The sequence below is a fragment of the Trifolium pratense genome, linkage group LG5 (assembly GCF_020283565.1).
Source record: "Trifolium pratense cultivar HEN17-A07 linkage group LG5, ARS_RC_1.1, whole genome shotgun sequence".
NCBI lineage: Eukaryota > Viridiplantae > Streptophyta > Magnoliopsida > Fabales > Fabaceae > Trifolium > Trifolium pratense.
In genome coordinates this window covers 50,792,037-50,814,839 of record NC_060063.1, presented here as the reverse complement: position 1 = coordinate 50,814,839, position 22,803 = coordinate 50,792,037, and the positions used below count along the sequence as shown (strand labels likewise).

General features: G+C 34.9%; 2 protein-coding genes across 2 annotated transcripts; one reads left to right on the top strand and one right to left on the bottom strand.

Moving 5' to 3' along the window:
• The first annotated feature begins 1,041 nt into the window (after positions 1-1,041).
• On the top strand, positions 1,042-4,600 carry LOC123885721. The gene is made up of 6 exons (XM_045935037.1): positions 1,042-1,707; positions 2,505-3,022; positions 3,150-3,208; positions 3,312-3,410; positions 3,533-3,709; positions 4,281-4,600. The coding sequence occupies exons 1-6, from the start codon at positions 1,169-1,171 to the stop codon at positions 4,320-4,322; spliced, it is 1,434 nt and encodes a 477-aa protein (XP_045790993.1). The 5' UTR covers positions 1,042-1,168; the 3' UTR covers positions 4,323-4,600.
• Positions 4,601-11,151: 6,551 nt separating this feature from the next.
• On the bottom strand, positions 11,152-17,618 carry LOC123883599 (CBL-interacting serine/threonine-protein kinase 23-like). The gene is made up of 15 exons (XM_045932449.1): positions 16,903-17,618; positions 15,807-15,869; positions 15,598-15,669; positions 15,384-15,491; positions 15,186-15,266; positions 15,030-15,083; positions 14,829-14,954; positions 14,460-14,549; positions 14,189-14,308; positions 13,970-14,095; positions 13,597-13,713; positions 13,265-13,321; positions 13,088-13,162; positions 12,557-12,632; positions 11,152-11,550 (listed from the first exon to the last, which is right to left on the bottom strand). Exons 1-15 carry the CDS (start codon positions 17,098-17,100, stop codon positions 11,528-11,530), a joined length of 1,386 nt encoding a protein of 461 aa, XP_045788405.1. The 5' UTR covers positions 17,101-17,618; the 3' UTR covers positions 11,152-11,527.
• Positions 17,619-22,803: the final 5,185 nt, after the last annotated feature.

The following is a 22,803-nucleotide window of genomic DNA, read 5'->3' as shown; positions in this document are numbered from 1 at the left end:
ACAAGTATTTTTTTTAAACTGTGGGTATGGGGATGAGTACTATAATACCCTACCCATACCCTACTCATTGGCATCCCTAGACATCAGTATTATAAAAGACTAGGGGCCAGGAAAGCGCGTTCCGCGCCTGCCTGTGTCTAACTTATGTAAAAAAAAAAGATATTTCTTATCTTATTGTGAGTTTGTTAATAAAAAAAATTTGTTGCTACTAAAAAAATCAAGGGTATTGTTGGTATTATTGTTAAGTGTTATTTCAAATTATAATGAAGGGCAAAATGGACAAAAAAAAGCCAGCCCAAACTCCCATATCCCCTTTATATATTGTTATAGATAAACTTAAATTTTTTTAAACATAAATAATAAACTTGAACCTAGAATAAATATAAGGGACCAAATATGTAATTAAATATAACATCTACTATAATAATATTGTTTCAGATAAATCAAACAAACTACTAATACTTCCTCCTCTCAAATTATAAGACCCATTTTACAATAAAAAAAAGTTTGTCAATGCCTATGACTGCATGCAGACAAAGAGATCGCAGCCGTCTGATTAACATCAAACTGTTCAAATTTTAAAAAATTAAAATTACATTAAAATCTAAACCGTATGATTTTAAAGCAAACAATTCAAAGCAGCTGACCGTAGACTACGACAAATTTTACGTCCCTCATTAATACCACAAATTTGTATTAAAATATAAAAAATCAATATTAAATTATATTTATACATAGGATAATTAAGCAATAATGACATATATATATATATATATATATATATATAAAGATGATACATTTACATAGTTTTGGTGTGGATTTTTCATAATACCAACAATACTTTTGATTTTTTTTAGAAACAATAATAATCTTTTATTAACAAACTCACCATAGCATAAAACATTTTTTTTTTAACAATAAAAATCTTTTATTAACAAATTCACCGTAATATAAATTTTTTTTTTCTTCCCATAACGTGCGTGGCCCACTGGTTTCATATAAATGACAATAAATGAGGAGTATAAAAAGTTGAATCAGAAAGGAAGAGTAAAAGTCACTCAATGGCTTTTTTCACGAATCACTTTTTCTTTCTTCATTTATAATTTAATTTGTTGCATTGTTCAACTTTATATATAAACACAGTGCTACACTTTGTTTTTGCCGGTGAATGGTCGTTGGAAAAAAGAACTTCACCGGAGAAACTCGCCGGGAAATGGACGAGTCATGGAGAATGCAAATGGGATTAACGTCGGGACTTCCTCGACGGCGATCAATGGAGGACCGTTCATCTTCACTGACACGGCAGTCCATCTTCTCAAACACCAACGTCTCCGAATCAGAAACCTTGGACGCCGACGACTTCGCGGACGTCTTTGGTGGTCCACCTAAAAGCCTCCTCAAACACAAGTTTACCAGGTCGAGTTCTTTCTACGCGGAAATTTTCAAGCAGCCGGCGTTCACGTCTCCAGCGCTGACCAAAGGTGGCCGGAGCTTGCCGGCGTTCAGGGTTCCGGCGAAAAATGATGCGTTTTATGGGGATATTTTTGGTTCCGACGATGACCGGAGATCAAGAGAACGGTCAGGATCACAATCCAAAGCAAAATCAAAATCAAATTCATCATCGGCATTAAGCTCCGAGGAGCTGAGCCCTCTCCGTCCGGCGATCAGTGATGACGTGGCACTTTCAGCGTTTACTTCAAAGCTCAGGTACTCAAACTGAAATCCCAACTAACTAACTGGTTATGCTTCAGTCTGTTATGTTATTATGGGAATTGACAGTTTTACCCTCCGTAATATTATTAGCTATCATTGGCGATGTATTCATGCTGCTTATGTGAAAATTGTCAATTATAGCTAATAATATATTATCGGAGGGTATACAAATTTTCACAACTTAGTAGAGATTTTTGTAAATGTCTTAATTTGACCTGTGTTTCTCAAACAGCCAAAATATATTATGGGAAGATATCCCTGGTGGGGTTTGGGGCAGGGGAGGATTGTCCGCAATGTTTTATTTCCAGGAGAAATGGGGATCAAATATGGCTGATGTGGCCTCAATTTCTGTTATGTATGTAACAGGCAAAAACTTTGTTATCGCGATCCCAGGCATAGAAGTTGGAAATTATATGGCTGATTGGTTTTAGTTTGATTAGCAGATTCAGAACTAGATGTGTAGGCTGAATTTTTGTTGCTAGTTATGCTTTCCACAATGTGTAGGGACTCCCTAAACTATGATAACTTGAGTGGATGGCTACTCTAAGTAGTAAGTAGAATCGCTTGAGCGTAAAGTAAGTAATATCAAACATTGATAAATGAATTAATTAATAACTGATAGTTTGATATCACGTGTGAATGAATGCATAACAAATTATAGGCGTATTGAAATATCAACGCTTAGATTTTCTATTTAATGGTTGAGTTGAGATTACTTAGTTTACAAGAGCCAAATCCAAATCTCCTAAGGATGGTATTCTAAAGCTTCTTTAATGATTGTTACATTACAGGCCAATCAAAGTCCCATATAAATGGAACTCATCCACTTTGATGCATGAGGAACAACAAATTAAACAAAAGAAGCCAATTTTTGCATGTAATGGTCAATCATTTGAGTTCCAATGTCAGGATAATGGGCACTCAAAAAAAGTCACATCCCCAGAAACAATTAGTGTTGAATCCAATTCATATCAAAGCATCAAACTATCCACAGATGACTGGGAACTCAGTCCCCCATTTTCTTCTGTCTCTGGAGTTTGTCAAGAACCCGATCAGCCAAAATCTGCAGTTCATGATCATGTGCTTCGGGAACTAGTTATAGAGCTGGATGACGATGATGATGAGGATGAAGTTATGAGCTCCTATGTTATAGAGGTTAACTCTAAGTCTAACCTTAGAGAGGAAAATTGTGGAACCGAAGCCATTGATGAAGCGATTGCATGGGCCAAAGAGAAGTTTCAATCGCGAAATAATGAAGAATCAGCAGGGTTGAGAAACAATGGAAATGAGGAAACTGCTGCAATGGGAGGTTATTGTCTTAACCACTCAAATATAAGAAGAAAAAAAAATGTCTCTACAAATTTAATGCACAATAGGTCTTCTGTAACTGACCAATGCAGACACTTCATATTTACATCTGATCTCATCTAATGCAGGAAGGCCTTGTGTATGTGAATACCATGACGACGACATCGGAATGATTGAATCTCCAAAGGTAACATAAGAACTAGATGCTTTTTGTTGGTTATTCTATTGCCATTTATTGTATGGACGGTCTTCTGGCAAGGCAAGGTAGTAAGCAAATTGTGCTTCTGCAGAAGGTGCAAACAGAAACAGAGAAGTTGGACATAGATATAAGATTGTGGTCATCTGACAAGGAAACTGACATCAGGCTACTACTTTCAACACTACATAATGTAATGTTTTCGCTTTTGTTGACCAATTATACATGACAATTTATTCAAAAAATTTGTAGTATCATACCACTGGTGTATGCATTTAACAGGAGAATTGACATGGTTGTATGTTTTTTTGATAGATTCTGTGTGCTGAGAGTGGTTGGTCTGCTGTTCCTTATATGAGCCTAATCGAAAGCTCGCAAGTGAAGAAGGCGTATCAGAAAGCAAGATTATGCCTCCACCCTGACAAACTTCAGCAAAGAGGAGCAACACTCTTACAGAAGTACATAGCAGACAAGGCTTTCTCCATTCTTCAGGTTTGTAACGTATATACTCCTCCGGTGTCAATTATAAAAAGATAAAAAGAGTTTTGTTTATGTTTAGGGCCACCAAATAAGACTTTTTTTTTTACTTAAATTTGAGAGTTGAGTTGTACAGACTACATATATATCTATGTGCTATGCGCTATGCAGATAGAGAAATTAAATTGTTTAGATGGAGATTCTGTTCAGTTCGGGTGTCTTGTTCCTGTTAGTGTGTGATAGTACTGAAAATGTGGCTCAAAAGGGAGTATCAATCATTAAGGTTGAGTGACGAAAAAGAGAGATGAAGAGACACTCTATCTTAAGTTCTAAAGTCTAATTAAGATAGAAAGTTTTTCAGATGATGCTTTTAATCTCAGGTTGCTTATTTCCATTATTGTGTTAGTATTAAACCTACAGTTCTATTGGGTTAGAGTATTAAAAAGGCGGTCAACAAATCAAGAGAGAAGAGGGAGTATCAATTAATAGGATTGAGTGATATAAAATGAGATATTAAGAGACATTTTCTCTTAGACCATGGATTTTCAAAGTGCAAGTTAAGTTCACATTTTCTATTTTGTAGCAGGATGCATGGACAACATTTATTTCAGAAGATGTTTCCTTTTGAACACCAAATCATTCTTAAATCCGGGTAACTCATTTTTGGTTTAATGCTTAATTGCGAACAAATACCAGGCATTTAGAGTGTTGGTACCATGCAGCAAGTACATGTTAAGTACATTAGATTTGAAAACAGCATCCCCTTTGTACAAATAGTTGTCTGATGGATTGATCTTCTACTGTTTTATGTTTGTTTGTGTCAAACGTTGTTAATGCTTTTTGTAAGTATTATTTTGGACGTATTTAACAGGAAAGTTATTTGATTTCTTCTATTTGACTCGTATATGAGGACATGGAGCCAAGACATAGTTTTTGTGGTATCTAATTGAACCCTACTATTTCATTTTGATCTCGTCCTCATCTATTGCAGTCTGGAAATGAGTCGAGTTGAGTCGAACTCACATCAGCTTGACTCGTTTTAAGTTCACAATCAAACTCAGTTCGGCTCGTTGGTTCAACTCGTCAAGTGAATCACATGATTTTAAAGTCAATTTTTTTGTCAAAATTTCAAAATTGAATTATGTCATTCATATGAGATTCATTGATGGATGTCAAGGTTGTTTAGTAAGAATCCTCAACACCCATTATGCCAAAGTACACATTGATATTGTCGCCACCCATATGACCAATCACATTTGGCCATGTGCCAATCAGTTTTGACTGCATGTGAGGCTGTGTTTTTCTACTGCAGACAGGTTCCCTTTATGCCATGTGAACACCATTCGCAGTGCAAACAATGTTTTTCAATTTTTTGTCATTTTACATACTCGTATCCTAAATAATGATGGGAATAAATTTGGAATGTCAAGATGCACGTAAGAGTCACGGGGACACGAAAAGAAAAAGTTTAAAAGTAAAACAAAACAAAAACAAAAAACTAATGGCATTAAACCCATGTAACGTATGAGTTTGACTATTGAAGCACGAATTTAATCCACCACTCCAATCCAAACAAAAGAAACAATATCCATTGGAGCACATATGAGAAGAATGTGTGAAATTGAATTGGACGAACACGGGCTGAAGCTTAATTCTTTGAAGTTTTAATGAGAATTAAGCAAGAGAAATTTGAGAAATTAATTAGAAATAGACTCAAAAGAGAACCACAGAGTAAATATTATGTGCCATTTGATTAAAATAGAATGAAGGAATAAGGTTTGGAATAATTCTTTAAAGTTACACTTGAAGTTAATATATCCCTCCTTAAGATATAAATTATGGCCTACTTGTTTTTCAGTTACTACCACTAACCATTTCAGCACTATAGGAATAGGACAATTCCATTTGTGTATGAGAAAGTCCCGAAATTTTTTCATCCCACCCACTCACTTTCTCGCCTACTCCCCTTGCACGCAAAAAAATTCGGAGAATACATATCGAACTGTTTTTCTAGTGTAAAATTTACGCTATAAAAAATTTGGAAAACGTTTTCCGAATTGCTAGAGGGGTAGGGGAGAAAGTGAGTGGGTGAGATGAGAAAATTTCGAAAGTCCCACGTGCCTAACTCCACTATCAAGCTTGATGGCATGTTATGAAACAAAATTCTTAGAGTTCGAGGACTAAGAAACCTCCCAAGAAGATAAGATAATGAAGAATTGTTTATTTCATTGATGATTCAAAGAGAAGGAATTACAACGCATATAAAGGAAGGAAATAAGGGATAATAACAACTTCCACAATTACAAGGATTATTCATTGCAAAGATATAATCATATAATCAATTCTCTGACTCATCATGCTCTAGAAGGTCCTTGTTTGCTCAACACATAATCATTCAACTTAATTGGCAATTTGATATTTCTTTTGGGCCTTCCCTGCACAGTTTCTGGCCCAACTATAGGAATGGTAGCTTCAGGCCTAATTGTAGTAGATGAGTTCATAACAATGCCTTCCCCATCAAAACCAACCTTGTCCTCAAGGTTGTAGACAGCTTGTAGTTTATTCCAAGATTCCCACGAAGTCTCATCAGGGGAAAGCCCTTCCCACTGCACCAGGACCTGCACTTGGTTTTTGCCATCAATAAATTCTTCTTTGGTGGCGAGTATTGCCAACGGTGAGACTAATGGGTGGTTATCAACAGCGTCATGAGGCAGATCGTCCACAACAGTTGGAATAGAACCAATATGAGGCTTCAAAACTGAACAATGGAAGACATTATGAATCTTTGAATATGAAGGGAGTTCTAGCTTGTAAGCCACCTTGCCAACACGTTCGATGATGCGAAATGGTCCATAAAAACGTTTGGAAAGCTTGTTGTATTTAGTTCTGGTCAATGAAGTTTGGCGATAAGGCTGCAATTTGACATACACCCAAGTTCCTGCATCATAATTAACTTCCCTCCTATGAGCATTTGCATTATGCTTCATAACTTGTTGGGCTTTAAGTAAATTCTTGCGAAGTAACTCAAGAATAGCAGCTCTGTCACTCAACAATAAATCACATGCATCAACAGAGGATGAGCCTATAGCATAGGAAGGAATGGAAGGTGGTGGTTTTCCAAACATGACTTGGAAAGGGGAAAGACCAGATGATGTATTATAAGCTGTGTTATAGTGATATTCGGCCCATGGTAGAAACCGAAACCAAATGCTAGGCTTAGCATGGACAAAGGCCCTTAAGTATTGTTCAATGGTGCGATTAGTAACCTCCGTTTGGCCATCCGTTTGTGGGTGATAAGAAGAACTCATCCGCAGCAATGTTCCACTAAATTTAAACAAATTAGCCCAAAACTTACTAATGAAAATGGGATCTCGGTCGGAGACAATGCTTCGGGGAAGACCATGAATTTTACAAACCAAATTAATAAACAATTCCGCCACTTTATAAGCTGTGAATTGAGCGGGAAGTGCGCCTAAATGAACAGCTTTTGAAAAGCGATCGACCACCACAAGAATGACAGAATATCCATTGGACTGTGGCAACCCGGTGACGAAATCCATGGAAATATCTTCCCAAACATTAGAAGGGATGGGTAAAGGTTGAAGCAAGCCCCCCGGCTTCGCCGTGCTATACTTGGTCTGTTGACATATCACACAACTAGCAATGAATTGCTTCACTTCCTTCCTCATGTCACTCCAATAAAAATTTGCTGCAAGTCTCTTGAGGGTTTTAATGATACCAGCATGGCCCCCAATTGGAGTTTCATGGAATTCCTTCAGCAAAAGAGACTTGTAATGCGACATGGGACTGATCCAAATTCTACCTTGATAGAGAATCAAACCATTTTTAACTGCATATCCTGGGTTCCCAGCAGGATCAGTTTCAATGCAAGCACGCAATTCTTGGAATGTACTGTCTGCCTCTAAATCTTGTTTCAACTCATTGATAAACACAAACTAGGGGAACAAATAAGGCCATAATAGAAGCATCAGAGGGGTCTAATGATCTTGACAAAGCATCAGCAACCGTGTTGGTACTTCCCGGTTTATATTGAATATCATAGTGATATCCCAACAGTTTAGACAAATAGAATTGTTGTTCAGGGGTCTGTATAACCTGTGTTAAGAGCTCCTTGAGACTTTTGTGGTCGGTTTGTATGATGAAGTAATGGCCCAACAAGTATTGTCTCCATCGTTTGACTGCACTTGTTACAGCATGTAATTCACGCAAATATGTCGAGGCTTTCATCATACGCGGGCAAAAGACCTTGCTGAAGTATGCAAGAGGGTGTTCCCCTTGCAATAAAACTGCTCCCACAGCCTTACCAGAGGCATCAGTTTGGACAATGAATGGTTCATCAAACTTAGGCAACCCAAGAACTGGAGCTGTTGCCAAAGCTTGCTTCAATGTTTCCAATGCCTTTTGTTCTTCCTGAGACCATTTGAAAGCATCTTTTCTCAACAATTGTGTTAAAGGAAGTGCTAAAGCTGCATATCCCCGAACAAACTTCCGGTAAAATCCAGACAAGCCTAAAAATCCACGCAACCCTTTAACTGTCTTAGGAGGAGGCCAATCAATAATTGCTTGTATTTTTGCCGGATCTGGTGCAACTGTGCCAGCAGCTACCACATGACCAAGATATGCAATTTGAGGCTGACAGAAGGAACACTTAGAAATCTTCAAGTGAAATTGATGTTGTGACAGGACGCCAAATACTTGTTCCAAGTGTTGAAGGTGAATGTCTAATGAAGAACTAAAGACCAAGATATCATCAAAGAAAACAATTACAGTCTTGCGCAGCAATGGCCTGAACAGTTCATTCATTGTAGCCTGGAATGTAGCTGGCGCGTTGCAAAGACCAAATGGCATCACACAATACTCGTAGTGACCAGCATGTGTCCGGAAGGCAGTCTTTGCAATGTCCTCAGGAGCTACTCTAATCTGATGGAAACCAGAAGTCAAGTCCAATTTAGAAAATATGCGCGCCTCTCCAAGTTCGTCCAACAACTCATCAATGGTGGGTAAGGGAAATCGATCACGCACAGAAATGGCGTTAAGAGCACGGTAATCGACACACATGCGCCATGTACCATCTTTCTTTTTCAACAGAAGCACCGGAGAAGAAAATGGACTTGTGCTTGGTTGAATCCACCCTGTATTCAGCATTTTTGCAACTTGATTCTCAATCTCAGTTTTTTGGGCATGTGGATAACGATAAGGTCTAACATTCACAAGAGTGGCATTGGGAATCAAGTTAATATGGTGATCAGTTGGTCGTGGTGGTGGAAGTTGTTTGGGTTCAGTGAAGAGGTGGTTATAATGGTGAAGGAGTTTATGAATTCTTGGGTCAGGGTGAGGTGTAGATGGTAGGATAAGAGATTCTTGAGTTGGGTCAAATACCTTGAGGGAGAAAAATTGGGCCTCAGTGTCAGAACGGGTCAACCTTTGTAATTGGTGAAGGTTGAGGGTAGAGGTTACAGAGGAGGTGTCACCTTGTAATTCAATGCAGGAACCTTGATGAAAAAATTTCATGGTTAGGGTGTGATAATCCATGAGAACTGGGCCTAATTGTTTGAGCCATTGGGCTCCAAGTACTACCTCTGCCCCTCTTAAGCCCAAAACATACAAGTCCACAGTGAAATGATGATTCTGAATCACTACTTGCACCCCTAAACAAACATGAGAACAAACTAATTCCTGACCACTTCCCACCATTACTCTAAGTGAAGGTGTTGGACTGTGTTGAAGGCCCAAAGCACTTGCCACACTTGACTGGATAAAATTGTGGGTGCTGCCCCCATCTACAAGGATATTAACTGGTTGTTTCAAGATTTGGCCCTCAACTCGAAAGGTATCTGTGGCATGTAACCCAGCTAAGGCATGTAAACTCAATTGTGCCTGTGGTGTATCATCAGGAGGGGAGGTATCAATATCAATTGTTGACTCCAATTGACTGGGATCCACTTCTTCATCTTCCTCATCAGCCAATAATAAAAATGTGCGACCACCACAACGATGTTGTTTTGACCATTTTTGATCACAGTTGAAACAGAGCCCCTTTTCTCGACGTTCCGCTAATTCCGGTTCAGACAAATGACGAAATCTGGGTTTGGAAGGTGGAGCTGGTAATAACCCAAGTGCAGGACGCCCCGGTAGATTAAAATTGGGACGAGAAGGAGCAGTATACGCGGAGACAGTTTGGAACGTGATGCCTTGATCTGATCTTGAATCTTATCCTCTTGGAGACGGGCTAATCCAGCAGCTTGTGAGAGTGAATTGGGTTGCTGAGCCAAAACCTCTCTACGAATCTCAACCTTTAAACCCGAAATAAAACAACTCAACAGATCCAGTGGTGACAACCCAACGATTCGATTAGGAAGTGACTCAAACTCAGTTAAATAATCGTTAACAGACCCTGATTGTGTGAGTTTGAAAAGGTTACCTTTCGGATCGTCATAAGCCGTGGGAGCAAATCGAGTTTCAAGTGCTCGGAGAAACTGATTCCATGAAACAATCTGACTATTGCGATACATCCACTGATACCAAGCTAGAGCAGGACCGTCAAGATAAAACGAAGCGATGGTGATTCTGTCTTCTTCCGGTGTTTGGTGATAAGTAAAAAATTGGAATATTTTGAAAATCCACCCGTTAGCGTCGCCGCCGTTAAACCGTGGAACGTCAAGTTTAAGGCGAGGTCGGTGTGGGGAATCTGATGCTGATGTAGAAACAATGGACTGAGCAGTGGGTTGAGGTTGCTCATCAAGACGGTTGCTAATCGCGTCCAAACGGATGAGCACCGCTGACATTTGTTGTGCAAGTTCGTCAATTCGATCGGATGAATTCGAATGTGAACCAGCCATGATGCGGGAAGGAGCTCTCTCAATGAAAGCACCAATGTTATGAAACAAAATTCTTAGAGTTCGAGGACTAAGAAACCTCCCAAGAAGATAAGATAATGAAGAATTGTTTATTTCATTGATGATTTAAAGAGAAGGAATTACAACACATATAAAGGAAGGAAATAAGGGATAATAACAACTTCCACAATTACAAGGATTATTCATTGCAAAGATATAATCATATAATCAATTCTCTGACTCATCATGCTCTAGAAGGTCCTTGTTTGCTCAACACATAATCATTCAACTTAATTGGCAATTTGATATTTCTTTTGGGCCTTCCCTGCACAGTTTCTGGCCCAACTATAGGAATGGTAGCTTCAGGCCCAATTGTAGTAGATGAGTTCATAACATGGCACCTGTATCAGTTAATCACCAAAAACTTTAGCAAGGTCTCCAATAGTATACCCAATATGTGGACTCTGTATCGGTTACTCATATCGTTTCCAATGTAGTGGACAAATTGAATATACAAAATTACTCTTTGGAGTAACTCTTTAGAATGAAGGGATAAGATTTGTTACTCTTGGAGTCGATATATCTCTCGTAAATGTTGCATTGAACTTTAAAAATGGTAAATAAATATGAACAAAATTATCTGCAAAAGCAACGACAGAAGAGCCGTAACTTCGATTGTTTTACACTTAAGATAAAATATTTGTTCCCAAAAGCTATTGAACAAATAAGCTAAATCACTAATCATACAGATAAATGCTAGAAATCTCTTACTTCTATTGAGCCGGTTTTCCTTTGCATTTGTAATGTTTTTCACAGCACCAAAAAGTAAAAGGTTATTTAAAAAGCAATATCAAATATATAATTAAGAAAAAATCATATCTCAAGGCCAAAATACTAGCTATTGCCCACTCTTATCCAATAATAATACACAAGTATGTGATTATACTTTGTACAATGATGAAGACTTGGGTAACAATTATTTTGAGGAGGTACTGGCACCTGTATACAAATTGAAAGAAATATTAGATTACAAATCTCAATTAATTAACAAAGATTTTGCTGCATAAATTACCCTCTCCAAAGAGAATAATACAGGCTGCACAAAAGAATGCCATATCATGCTCATTCACATTAAAATGGATTTAAGTACATTAATACCTCAGGAAAGAAGAGTCACTTTTCAAAACAGAGAAAAATAATTTGATCTAAAATAATAGTTAAGGTTAAAAGAAGTTAGAGGTCTTGAATTTAACCCGGGACGAAACAGCAAAAAATATTAATCTAACAAACATTGTCCGTTTCAAAAAAAAAAAACTACAGATCTTCCAATGTATAATTTTTCTTTGTATGAATAAACTTCTTAAAAAATTACCTTTCTGTAATTAATACCAAATAAAACTTATTAAAAAACTCAAGCAGCAAATAAATTTAATGGTATCCTTCTGGTAGCCCTAACAACTGCGTCATAGTAGCAGACATTAGGGGTGAGCAATGTTGTTCGGAGAAAAAATTCCAATGTTTTTTCGGGAAAAAAGTTCCCAATCTTTTATTTTTGATGTTGTTTCCGGAAAAAAAAAGAGTTCCCGATTTTCTTCGGAAAAAAAATTCCTGATTTTTTCAAGGAAAGCAAGTTCAGAGTTTTTTTCGGAAAAGAAGTTCCTGATCTTATTTTTAGAAAAAATGTTCCAATTCTCGAAATTTTTTTCCAAAAAAATAAATTCTTACATTTTTTTTAGAATGAGTTAAAATGAGTCACCCTAACGGACATAGATGCAAACAAATCAGCAGTTTTAAATGTCTCAAACATTTGAAATTTATAAATAAAATAATGATATTTTATAATACCATAAATATTCACAAAAATGTTTATAATCTTCAAACAAAACGAAAAAACACACAAAATAACATGCCACCATCAAGAATGATTTGCCATTAACAAAAATTGCTAAAAATCCTCATTTGTCAATTCAATTATTAATTAGGATTGCTAGATTAGAAAACTAACCATCATCACTTTCTTCAGCAATAGGATCTGCTTTCCAAACAATATCTTTCAGCCCAGTAGATATATTTTTGTAGAACTGCAAATACAGACAACTTAGTCAGAGCATGTGTTAGACTATTATTATTAATTAATAAATATTATATTTTATAATAGCAGCTATGGCAGTAATTATGTAAGTTATTATTTAATAAGTAGTTATTAAGTTAGTTATGTATTGTGTGTGAATAAAAGGGAAATTGTAGGCTATTGTAGATTATTCCGAATATTAAAGTGGTAATTTGGGAGGGAGAGATCAAGATTCTCGAATTTCTTGAGAACCTATTGTAATATTACTATTAATTTGTATTTTGACAACAGCCACGGCCAATTTGTGAAGGATGGCAGTTTTATGGCGGATATGGAAACACCATATGGCGGATTTTTGGCGTTCCACCATGTTCCGCCATCGATAACATTGCCTCTAGCCACTCACTGAGAGTTGAGTATTTCCTTATGTATGGAAACACATAATGATTTGTGAGTTGAACTTACCTTGTGAAATTCCAGAGTATCTCCTTCAGATTTTCGCATCTCAACCATGTAAACTGAAGGGGCCACCTCCAAGATCTAGAAAGAATCACTTATAAAATCATTAGAGACAATCCTGAATATCAATAAATTAGCACGGAGTACGCCTGACATCATGAGAAAGAATTTCAAAACATATACCTCCGTGGCTACAGATAGATGACCTTTCCGTCCAGATTTTTCCCCATGAATCCTTAACTGAAATACATAATAAGATATACTATCAGAAACAGAAACTTAACAACAGCAAATCTGACTAAGGAGTAAACAAGTAATATCACGAAAACGATATTCTGAATGTGCAAGGGAAGGGACATGTAAATAGGGACATAGGGTGCGGCAAGCACAACTATTTTAATATCATCCATTTCTCTCCACTGATTGAAACCTTAAATACACTAAATATTGAGAGATGGGAGCTAAAATTAAAAGGAGGTAAATGTAGAGAGAAAAATAAGCATAGGTTCTTTTACCTTGCAGTTGTTCTTCCTTACGTCAAAACCCAGAGGTCCAGCAGTTTCCTCGATTTTTGCAATTATCTCATTCGCTGAACATTTGGATGTGAATCTTGTTTCCCTTTTAACAAGTCCCTAGTAACCAACCACAATATACAACTATCTTCAACCACGCAACTTACTATCAACTAATAGAAATACATAGAGTTAAAGGGGTGAAATACAAAGAAATGTTAGACAGGTCATCGGATCATGATGTAATTTGATAAGGTCCTCGTAAGACAAAAATTTAATTTTCATTTCCTCAAACAAATCCATATGAAATTGCTAGGATAGGAAGCTCTAATAAGAGAAAAGCACAGAATTCATCTTTTAAATTAGATACACATACCATTTGCTTCTCAAAAAGGCTACCAAGGTTGAGGCCCCGAGACTTAGAGATAAGTTCAAACGCATTCATTGTCACAGGTGCAACAGGCCCTTCTTCTTGCTTCTCAAAAACAATACTATCTGAATCCTGTGCAGAAAAAAGAACATCGAGATAAGGCTAAAATCCAAAGCTTAGAAGAACAGAATTTAATCAGGATAGACAAAACATTGAAAGACTTACCATAGAACCGCCGAAAATAGAGTTTACATCATCAAGACTAACATCGGCCTGTTCAAACACAGGAGGCGTATATCCCTTCTTGAACCACTCATTTTCAATGACATCGGCAATTTTAATCCGCTGTTTCAAATCATTAAGAGAAAGAAAAACAGGTTAGTTTCACATATTTGATTTCAAATTAAAAGAGGGAAAATGAGGAATATTTACTGAAAGCCAGACTAGTAGAAAAGTACATTGAGATTAAACAAAGAAAAACACAAGTTACACATACTGTGACAGGACTGGGATCAAGGATTCTTTTGATTAGTTTCTTTGCACTTGAAGAGAACCAGGGAGGACATGTGAACTCAGCCTTGAAAATCTGTCACTCATCATAGGAAAAAAAAACCCGCATTAGCCAGCGCTATTACGAAACCTAAAATATAGGACTGTATTTAAGGACAGATGCACAATAAAAGTGTTCGCTAAACACAACAATTTTCTTCCATAATTAATTAACGTTAACACACTGCTACAAGGCTTAATTTTTTGGCATAATAAAGGTTAAGAATATCAATATCAATATGTCATGTTCCCCGATAGAAACATCGTAAACTTGAACTAAGGACAATCAGAATGATAAAGTTCAAGTAAAAATCACCTTTTTATATAAAGCCACAAGATTGTCTTCTTCAAAGGGCAAATAGCCAGCCATTAAAACGAAAAGAATAACACCACATGACCAGAGATCTGCAATTGCACCATCATACCCTTTGTTTTGGATCACCTAAGATAATAAAGAAGCAGTGATTAAAAAAAATTGAGTTAAAGAAATGGTAATTAGCAGGTAGAGCTAAAATACCTCTGGAGCAACATAATTTGGAGTACCACATGTTGTGTGAAGTAGCCCATCTTCCTATTAATAAATAATAATAATAATAATAATTATTACAATAAGCAGCAACTGTTTAGTCGTAATTATATTTACTCATTTTTTAAAACTAGCCAACAAACTCACCCGAACTTGTTGAGGCAATGCACTCAATCCAAAATCCGATACTTTAAGAACTCCGTTAGCATCCAGCAACAAATTCTCAGGCTTTAATATATGAAACATAGTAACATGTTAATTTTTTTTATTCTTTTTCCATGCTTCTATCTCTTTCACGCACACAAGGAAACAAAAGGAAAATGTGAATGAGAAAGTAATGAACACCTTTAGGTCTCTGTGGCAAACACCTCTACTATGACAGTAATCCACAGCACATATAAGCTGCTGAAAGTATTTTCTTGCTTCATCTTCTTTCAACCTCCCATTGCGTGCCTGGATCAAGTTAACAACAAAATCAACAAAATGAGATTTTAAAGAACAATGCTAATATGAAGAATTCTGGTCTTCAAAACACATATAAAGGTAAAAACCGCCATACAATTTTATCAAACAGCTCCCCACCAGTCACAATTTCCATTACAATGAATATCTTTGACCTGTTCGCTATTACCTACACAAGGAATTTGTAGTTTACAATGCAGAGGACAAGTTGGAAAAGACTGAAAGAATAAAACTTGAGAAAATATGAGAATCGAAAATAAACCACGCAAATGTAGAATACATGTAAGCAATTTACTGCCTGCTAACCTCATGCATGCGTATGACATTTGGGTGTCTAATCAGTTTCATTGTTGATATTTCTTGCTTTATCTGCATAACAATGAACAATAGAATATCAGGAAAGACAAGAGTACTTGTGCTTCAGAAAAAATAAAGTAAACCCTGAAATTTAGCAGAAGTTGTTCATACTAGAATTCGTTAAGGTTGGTTATGAAAACTATGTCTCCGTGTGGAGGGATTCACCAACAATGTTCCTATTCTTTGCATACATTGTTTCCTATTTTACTAACTAACCTGCTGACAAAGTGTCTGTCATATTCCTTCTTTACAAACACATTGAAAATCCAATACACATTCTCTAAGTTCAATTTCATTATTCTCGAATTGTACTTCCAAGAATCTATAGAAATGGCATGTTTCCAATTTCCCGGCCTCAAACTGACACCACACTTTTTCTAACATGTATATATATTGTGAGCAGAAGAATTAGCTCAAACAAAACACCCCAAATCTTAATACTTTTATTCACATTTACATGTACTTTTTATTTAATAATAACTTTTCAATGATAAGATCATGGTTCTTCTGGTAGAATAGCTCTTTCAGATGAACTTGGATCAATAGTGGAACCAGAAAAGAACAGATTATCATCATCGGTAAGAACCCACTTAAAAATTATAACCAGGGACGGCTAGTAATCAGGGTTCTGTCTTTGGCGATCATTACGAAGAATCGGATGCTACTATGCTTAGTAATCAATCTATTATGTCTGTTAACTACATGTTTTCTTACTGGCCAAGAAATCAAAAAATTAAAGCTAAAACACACAGAAATAAATTAATAATTCACATCCAAGTAATTTAATAATCAAACTCTAACACCAACTCTAGAACAAAATATAGAGAGAAAAAAATAAATAATTTATCTACACACTCTAAAACATTTTTACACATACATACATTCAATCAAATTATGCTAAATGGATATGTGTAGAGATATTTTAAAAGATAAATTAAATAATGATAATTAACACAGAAAAATGAAATAAAATAAGAAAAAGTGAATATAATTTACAATATTAATTGATTTAACACAAAAACGATAAAGAAAAAAGAAAATGAACCTGACGAATCATTTTGTGCTTGAGAATTTTTTCCTTATCAAGAATTTTGATAGCTACATGTTCTCCAGTTTCAACATGTCTAGCAAACTTCACCTTCGCAAAATTTCCTTCGCCAAGCGTCCTACCAAGCTCATACTTACCAGCTCTAGGCCGTCCGCCGTTGCTGCTTTTGACGCCGGGCGACGGACGAGACGTCATCTTTCTCTCTTATTTCTTTCCTTCCTAGATATTTCTTCTGCTTCTCTATTTAAAGTATTTGACTTTTTTTTTTTTATTAGAATAATATTAGAGCCTCTTCTTCTTGCAGGGTTGCCACACCTGAGATTTTGAGACACTCATTTTCTTTCGTTTGATTTATTTATTCTCTCTATCTAATATGGAACCACGCAGAACAGAATGAATCAGAATTGGAAAAAACAACAAAAACCTTGGAGATTATTCATTCAATGGTTGGTAGATCGTTGACCGTTGGATCGACAGAGAATCTCATGATGATAGAAAAAAGGATTGATAATTAGTAAAAGGGTTTGATGGATTTAGGATCGAGAGAGGGTATTAATATGATATTTTTGGGGTTGAAGAAGAAGAAAAAGAAGAAAAGGTTTTGATAATGAAGGAGTGTGGTCAATGAAAGAAAGAAGGAAGGAGCTGCGTTGTTGTGTTTGGTGAGTTTTATATGGGGAAGGCTCATATGTCACATGTTGGATTTTATATTCAACTTATTTTTCTATTTTTCTATGCAAATATTAAGCATACAAGATCTTATTTGATTTGTCGATATGTTATTTTTAAATTATATAATTTTTAAAATTTTTAATAATAAATAATTAAAGATATTAATGATTATATCGACAAACGTAATAGTGGTCAAACATATCATTTATTTTGTTTTACTATATATGTTTAAGGAACCATATATAGTAAAACAACATCAAAAATTGTGCAGTCAACTCTTTGAAAATTTAAAAAGTGTTATTTTCAATTAAAAAGTTTTTTTTTCATGATTTCCTTAACCAGTATCCCGAGAGTACCGGTTAGCATGACCCTAATAAGCCAATTAAATTGTAACTCATGTAAATAATGAGTATTTTTTTCAAACCATATCATCACTATAAACCGAGTGGTTTGGTATAATATCGCATTGTTTACTATAAATAAATGTAGAGAGAATATAATAATTAAAGGTTTTTTGTTTTTTACTAAATTAAATGATTTTTTGTCATGTGCAAATTTGCATAGGTTACTCCTTTCATGCTACAATATAAGTCACTCTTGCTAAATTACATAAATTAGGAAATATAATTAATGTTTTATGAAAAAAAAAATTATGAGTTAAGTTTACAAAGTTGTCGTTCATTAATGGTATAAGAACGATAAACTGAAGAATTGAAAGAAGACGGAGTAATAAATAGTTAAGGGTATAATAGAAAAAATAGCATCAAATGCTTCGTTGGTAATGTAAAGTAACTTATAATTTGGTATAAAAAATTTTCCTTTGTCAAAGTAACTTTTAAATTCAAAGACACTTATTATAATTACTTTTAATCCAATTATTATTTTATTTTAAATATTTTCAACTAAACAATTAATTCTTTGGTTTCTAGAAAAAGAGTACTTCAAGCCATTAGGTTTGGTATATTGTGAGAGATTTGAATAGTACGTTATATTATATGTCATATGTTCGATTCTCAGCTCATTGTAAACCAAAAAAAAAGTACTTCGATAATTCAAAATTCGGTTGTGAGGTAAATAAAACCCGACTACCATCAACTTGTATTATTTTTTTTTTGAAAGGGAACTTGTATTTTGTTAGTATTAATAACCATTACAATTTTAAAAAGACGAGGGATATATTGACTCAAAGCGTTTTTTTTTATAAGCAAAGCGTTTTTTTTTATAAGCAATGTTAGTTGTTAGTATTACAATGTTATGTTAATTTTTTTGCCTTTTCCAGGACTTGAACCCCGGACCTCCTACTCCTTAATCCTTAGCTCAACTAGCTTAATCAGTTGAGCTACACATCTCATTTTTTTTTGTTTACATCATCTCATCCATTTTGACTCCAAGAGTAACTCTAAATAGTTACTCCAAATCTTGACTTTTGATTTTAATATTAATTAATGGTTACTAATAATGTGTAGGGTAAGATTTTTTGCTCTTCTACCTTCAACCCTAACACCTGTATCTCCTCCATTGATAACCACACGTCATGTCTTCAATTGCAAATAAATGTGTAACGATCGAAAATTAAATCATTACCATTAATCGAAATTGTTATTTTAATTTATATATTTTCGAAAATTAAATCATTACCATTAATCGAAATTGTTATTTTAATTTATATATTTTCGTTTTCATTCCATAAATTCTAAGACTATGGTACTTCTTGTACCAAAAAAAAAAAAAAAGACTATGGTACTTTTTTTTTTATAAGCAAAAGATATATTATAAGGGAGCACTAGTACTAGGGGAACTCAATCTTTTATATTATAAGCTTGTATACACAAGCAAACCCTAAACCCTAATTTGTTTTCCCTATTTTCCCTCCATTTTATCATGCAATTTTTATTAAAAAATAATACAATTTTGTAATATTTACAACCACTATGGCAAGTATACCAATTGTGATTAAAATTATGTGCAATAATATTGATAAGCACCATCAATTTTAAAAGTAAATCATATCAAAATTATTGTTGACTATATTATCACGAAATATTTTTATGTCTTTCGTGATCATGATTTTTTTCTACCGGATCATAAATTTAGAGAATAATTATCATGTGAGATTTGGAAAGTTATTCTCATACTATAAACAATATTGAAATCTATTAAAAAAAAAATATCTTTCACATTTCAATGTCTCATGTAATGGTTATATCACTTTTTAAATTATTTATTATGCAGTTTATTAAATTGTAGTTTTTTTAAAATTGGAAAAAAAAATTTGCCAAAAAAAATAATGGAAAAAGAATTGATATTTTTTATAAATACCCTTTATTTTTACGTTAATGTATCCAAACATAAATCAATTCTGTTTAACTCACTTTTAACCAAAATCAAATCTATCAAACTCAATTCTACTAAATCAATTTTTTTTTGCAATAGAACCAAACACAACCATAGTCATGTCACTAATCACATTCATTATTTTGATTTTCACATTGCAGATTTAATATTAACCAATGATCAATTGATACAATATGCACTAGCAGATATTGAGATGATGTTACGTAGTTGTGGGAAGAGTTTAAAAGATTATCCTCCAATGCCTAGAGCAGACACATCATTAGTTCCTGATATACAAAATAGTTTAATACACGACGAATTGAATTATAACAAACAATCATTAGCTGAGGAACATGTTAGATTGATGTCAACTATGACTTCAGAGCAACATAAAGTATATCACACAATCATGACAAGAGTTAACGAAAACAAATCTGGTGTGTTTTTTCTTTATAGTTATGACGGTACAGGGAAGACATTTATCTGGAGGGCCATGTCAGCCGCATTACGCTCAAAAGGTGAGATAGTTTTAACAGTTTTCTCAAGTGGGATCGCTGCATTGCTTATACCTGGTGGTAGAACAGCACATTCAAGGTTTTGTATTCCTCTAAATGTTGACGAGTTTTCAACATGTACCATAGTTCCTAAAAGCCCTTTGGCACTATTAATACAAAAAGCAAAGCTCATTATATGGGATGAAGCACCAATGATGCACAAACACTATTTCAAAGCTGTTGATCGAACTTTAAAACATATTCTCAAGTCTGTTGATAAAAAAAATAAACACATTCCCTTCGGTGGAAAAGTTGTTGTTTTTGGCAGAGATTTTAGACAAATACTACCAGTAATACCCAAAGGTACAAGGCCAGAAGTTGTTCATGCTACTATTAATTCTTCGGTTCTTTGGAATTTTTGGGAAGTTTTAACATTGAGTAAAAACATGAGGCTTCTTGGTGGTGCTTCGAGTGCAAATGTTGAACAAAGAAGATTATTTTCTGAAAGGGTTTTGGGTGTTGGCGATGGAGAAATTGGAGATGACAACGACGATGATTTAGAACTTCACATTCCATCAGTTTTATTGATTCCAAATTCAGGTGATCCTCTTGCTTCTATCGTTGAAAGCACCTATCCCCAACTTTTACAAAACATGAACGATATAACGTATTTCCAAAATAGAGCTATACTAGCTCCTAAAAATTCAATAGTCGACACAATAAATGATTATATGTTAGATTTAATTCCTGGTGAAGAAAAAACATATTTGAGTTATGATACTCCACTCACACAAAATGTAGACGGTCAAACAGTGGATGATGTTCATATTTCCGAATTTTTGAACATGATTTCTACGTCGGGACTTCCAAATCACAAGTTGAGACTTAAAGTTGGAGTTCCAGTTATGCTATTAAGGAATTTGAATAAAAATTAGGATTATGCAATGGAACATGACTTATTATTACGAGATTGGGAAAACGTGCTCTTGAAGGAAAATTTATTTTAGGAAGTAATATTGGTGATCAGGTTTTCATACCTAGATTTTCTCTAACATCATCTGACGTGAGAATTCTTTTTAAATTTCAACGGAGACAATTTCCTATAATGATTTCTTTTGCGATGACTATTAATAAGAGTCAGGGACAATCTTTAAAGCATGTTGGGATATATCTTCCGTCGCCAGTGTTTTCACATGGTCAGTTGTATGTTGCAATTTCAAGAGTTACTTCTAGAAAAGGATTAAAAATATTGATCATCGATGACGACGGTGAAGATACGACTAAAACTTCAAATGTGGTCTATAAGGAAGTTTTCCGTAATATAACATAATTTTCTTTGTTTGAATATTTATCCAAAATTATTGTTGAACTATCGTTTAATGTTACTCAACTTTTTTCATATACCTTACATTATTGGAATTATCATATCTTATTTAATCATTATATATCTTACAGCTAATCAGACCCGTGCACCGCATGGGTCGATGTTCTAGTTGCTTACAATGAAAAACTCATGATTAAGAGTTTTGAATACAAGACATATGGTCCAAACACCAACTAGAAAAAGGGAAACAGGCGTTACGACCATACCGATTACTAAACCACACCCAGGATGTAATTTTCACTTCCTCCACTAATGACGATGCATCTGGTATGTTACCATTAAAAATTACATTATTTTGAAGTCTCCACATACTTCAAGTGGTTGCTAACCAAATCAAATGCCACACACGCCCCTTATCCTTCACTTTAAAGAGATCACCAAACAGCAAGAAATGATTACGTCCTTCGACTCCCGTTTAGAAAGACTTTCCTAACCATTTAAGAACATTGTTCCACACACCCTTGCTAAACGGACACGAAAAAAATAAATGTGCAACATCATCGATTTCCTGGAAACAGAAGACGCAAGGTAAATCAAGGGTATTAATTAAAATAACTCGCCGATTAAGAGCATACCTCGTTGGAAGTCGATCTAACAATAATCGCCATCCGAAAACATTAACTATGGTACCTATAATAATGCAAACCGTGATTCGTAAAGCTATGTGATGTATTGGGATCGAAATTCCAGGTTCTTCTTCACAATTAGAGGTGGGAATAGGCTAGACTGAGTTAGGCTTTGCCAAGTCTGAGTCTGGCCTGTCAAAAAATCGAAGGTCTAAGTCTAACATTTTGAAAGCCTACGTGGTCTGTTAGCCTATTTAAAAGCCTATTTCACATTAACATATTTAAATAAATAATTATATTTATTTTTAAATATACTTATGAACTAATAAATCAATGTCCTTTTGATATTTAACATGATATTTTAGAGACTTTAATTATATATGTCATTATATTTCAATTCTAGCATAATACATTTATATATGTGAAAAACTAATGTAGATTAATAAAC

Coding starts and splice junctions, on each gene's coding strand:
- LOC123883599 (XM_045932449.1), bottom strand. CDS start 17,100: ATGACGTCTCGTCCGTCGCCCGGCGTCAAAAGCAGCAACGGCGGACGG. Junction 14,096..14,188: donor CTATTTTCGGCGGTTCTATG/GTAAGTCTTTCA, acceptor TTTTCTGCACAG/GATTCAGATAGTATTGTTTT. Junction 12,633..13,087: donor ATACTCTGGAATTTCACAAG/GTAAGTTCAACT, acceptor CTGTATTTGCAG/TTCTACAAAAATATATCTAC.
- LOC123885721 (XM_045935037.1), top strand. CDS start 1,169: ATGGTCGTTGGAAAAAAGAACTTCACCGGAGAAACTCGCCGGGAAATG. Junction 1,708..2,504: donor GCGTTTACTTCAAAGCTCAG/GTACTCAAACTG, acceptor GTTACATTACAG/GCCAATCAAAGTCCCATATA. Junction 3,023..3,149: donor GGAAACTGCTGCAATGGGAG/GTTATTGTCTTA, acceptor CATCTAATGCAG/GAAGGCCTTGTGTATGTGAA.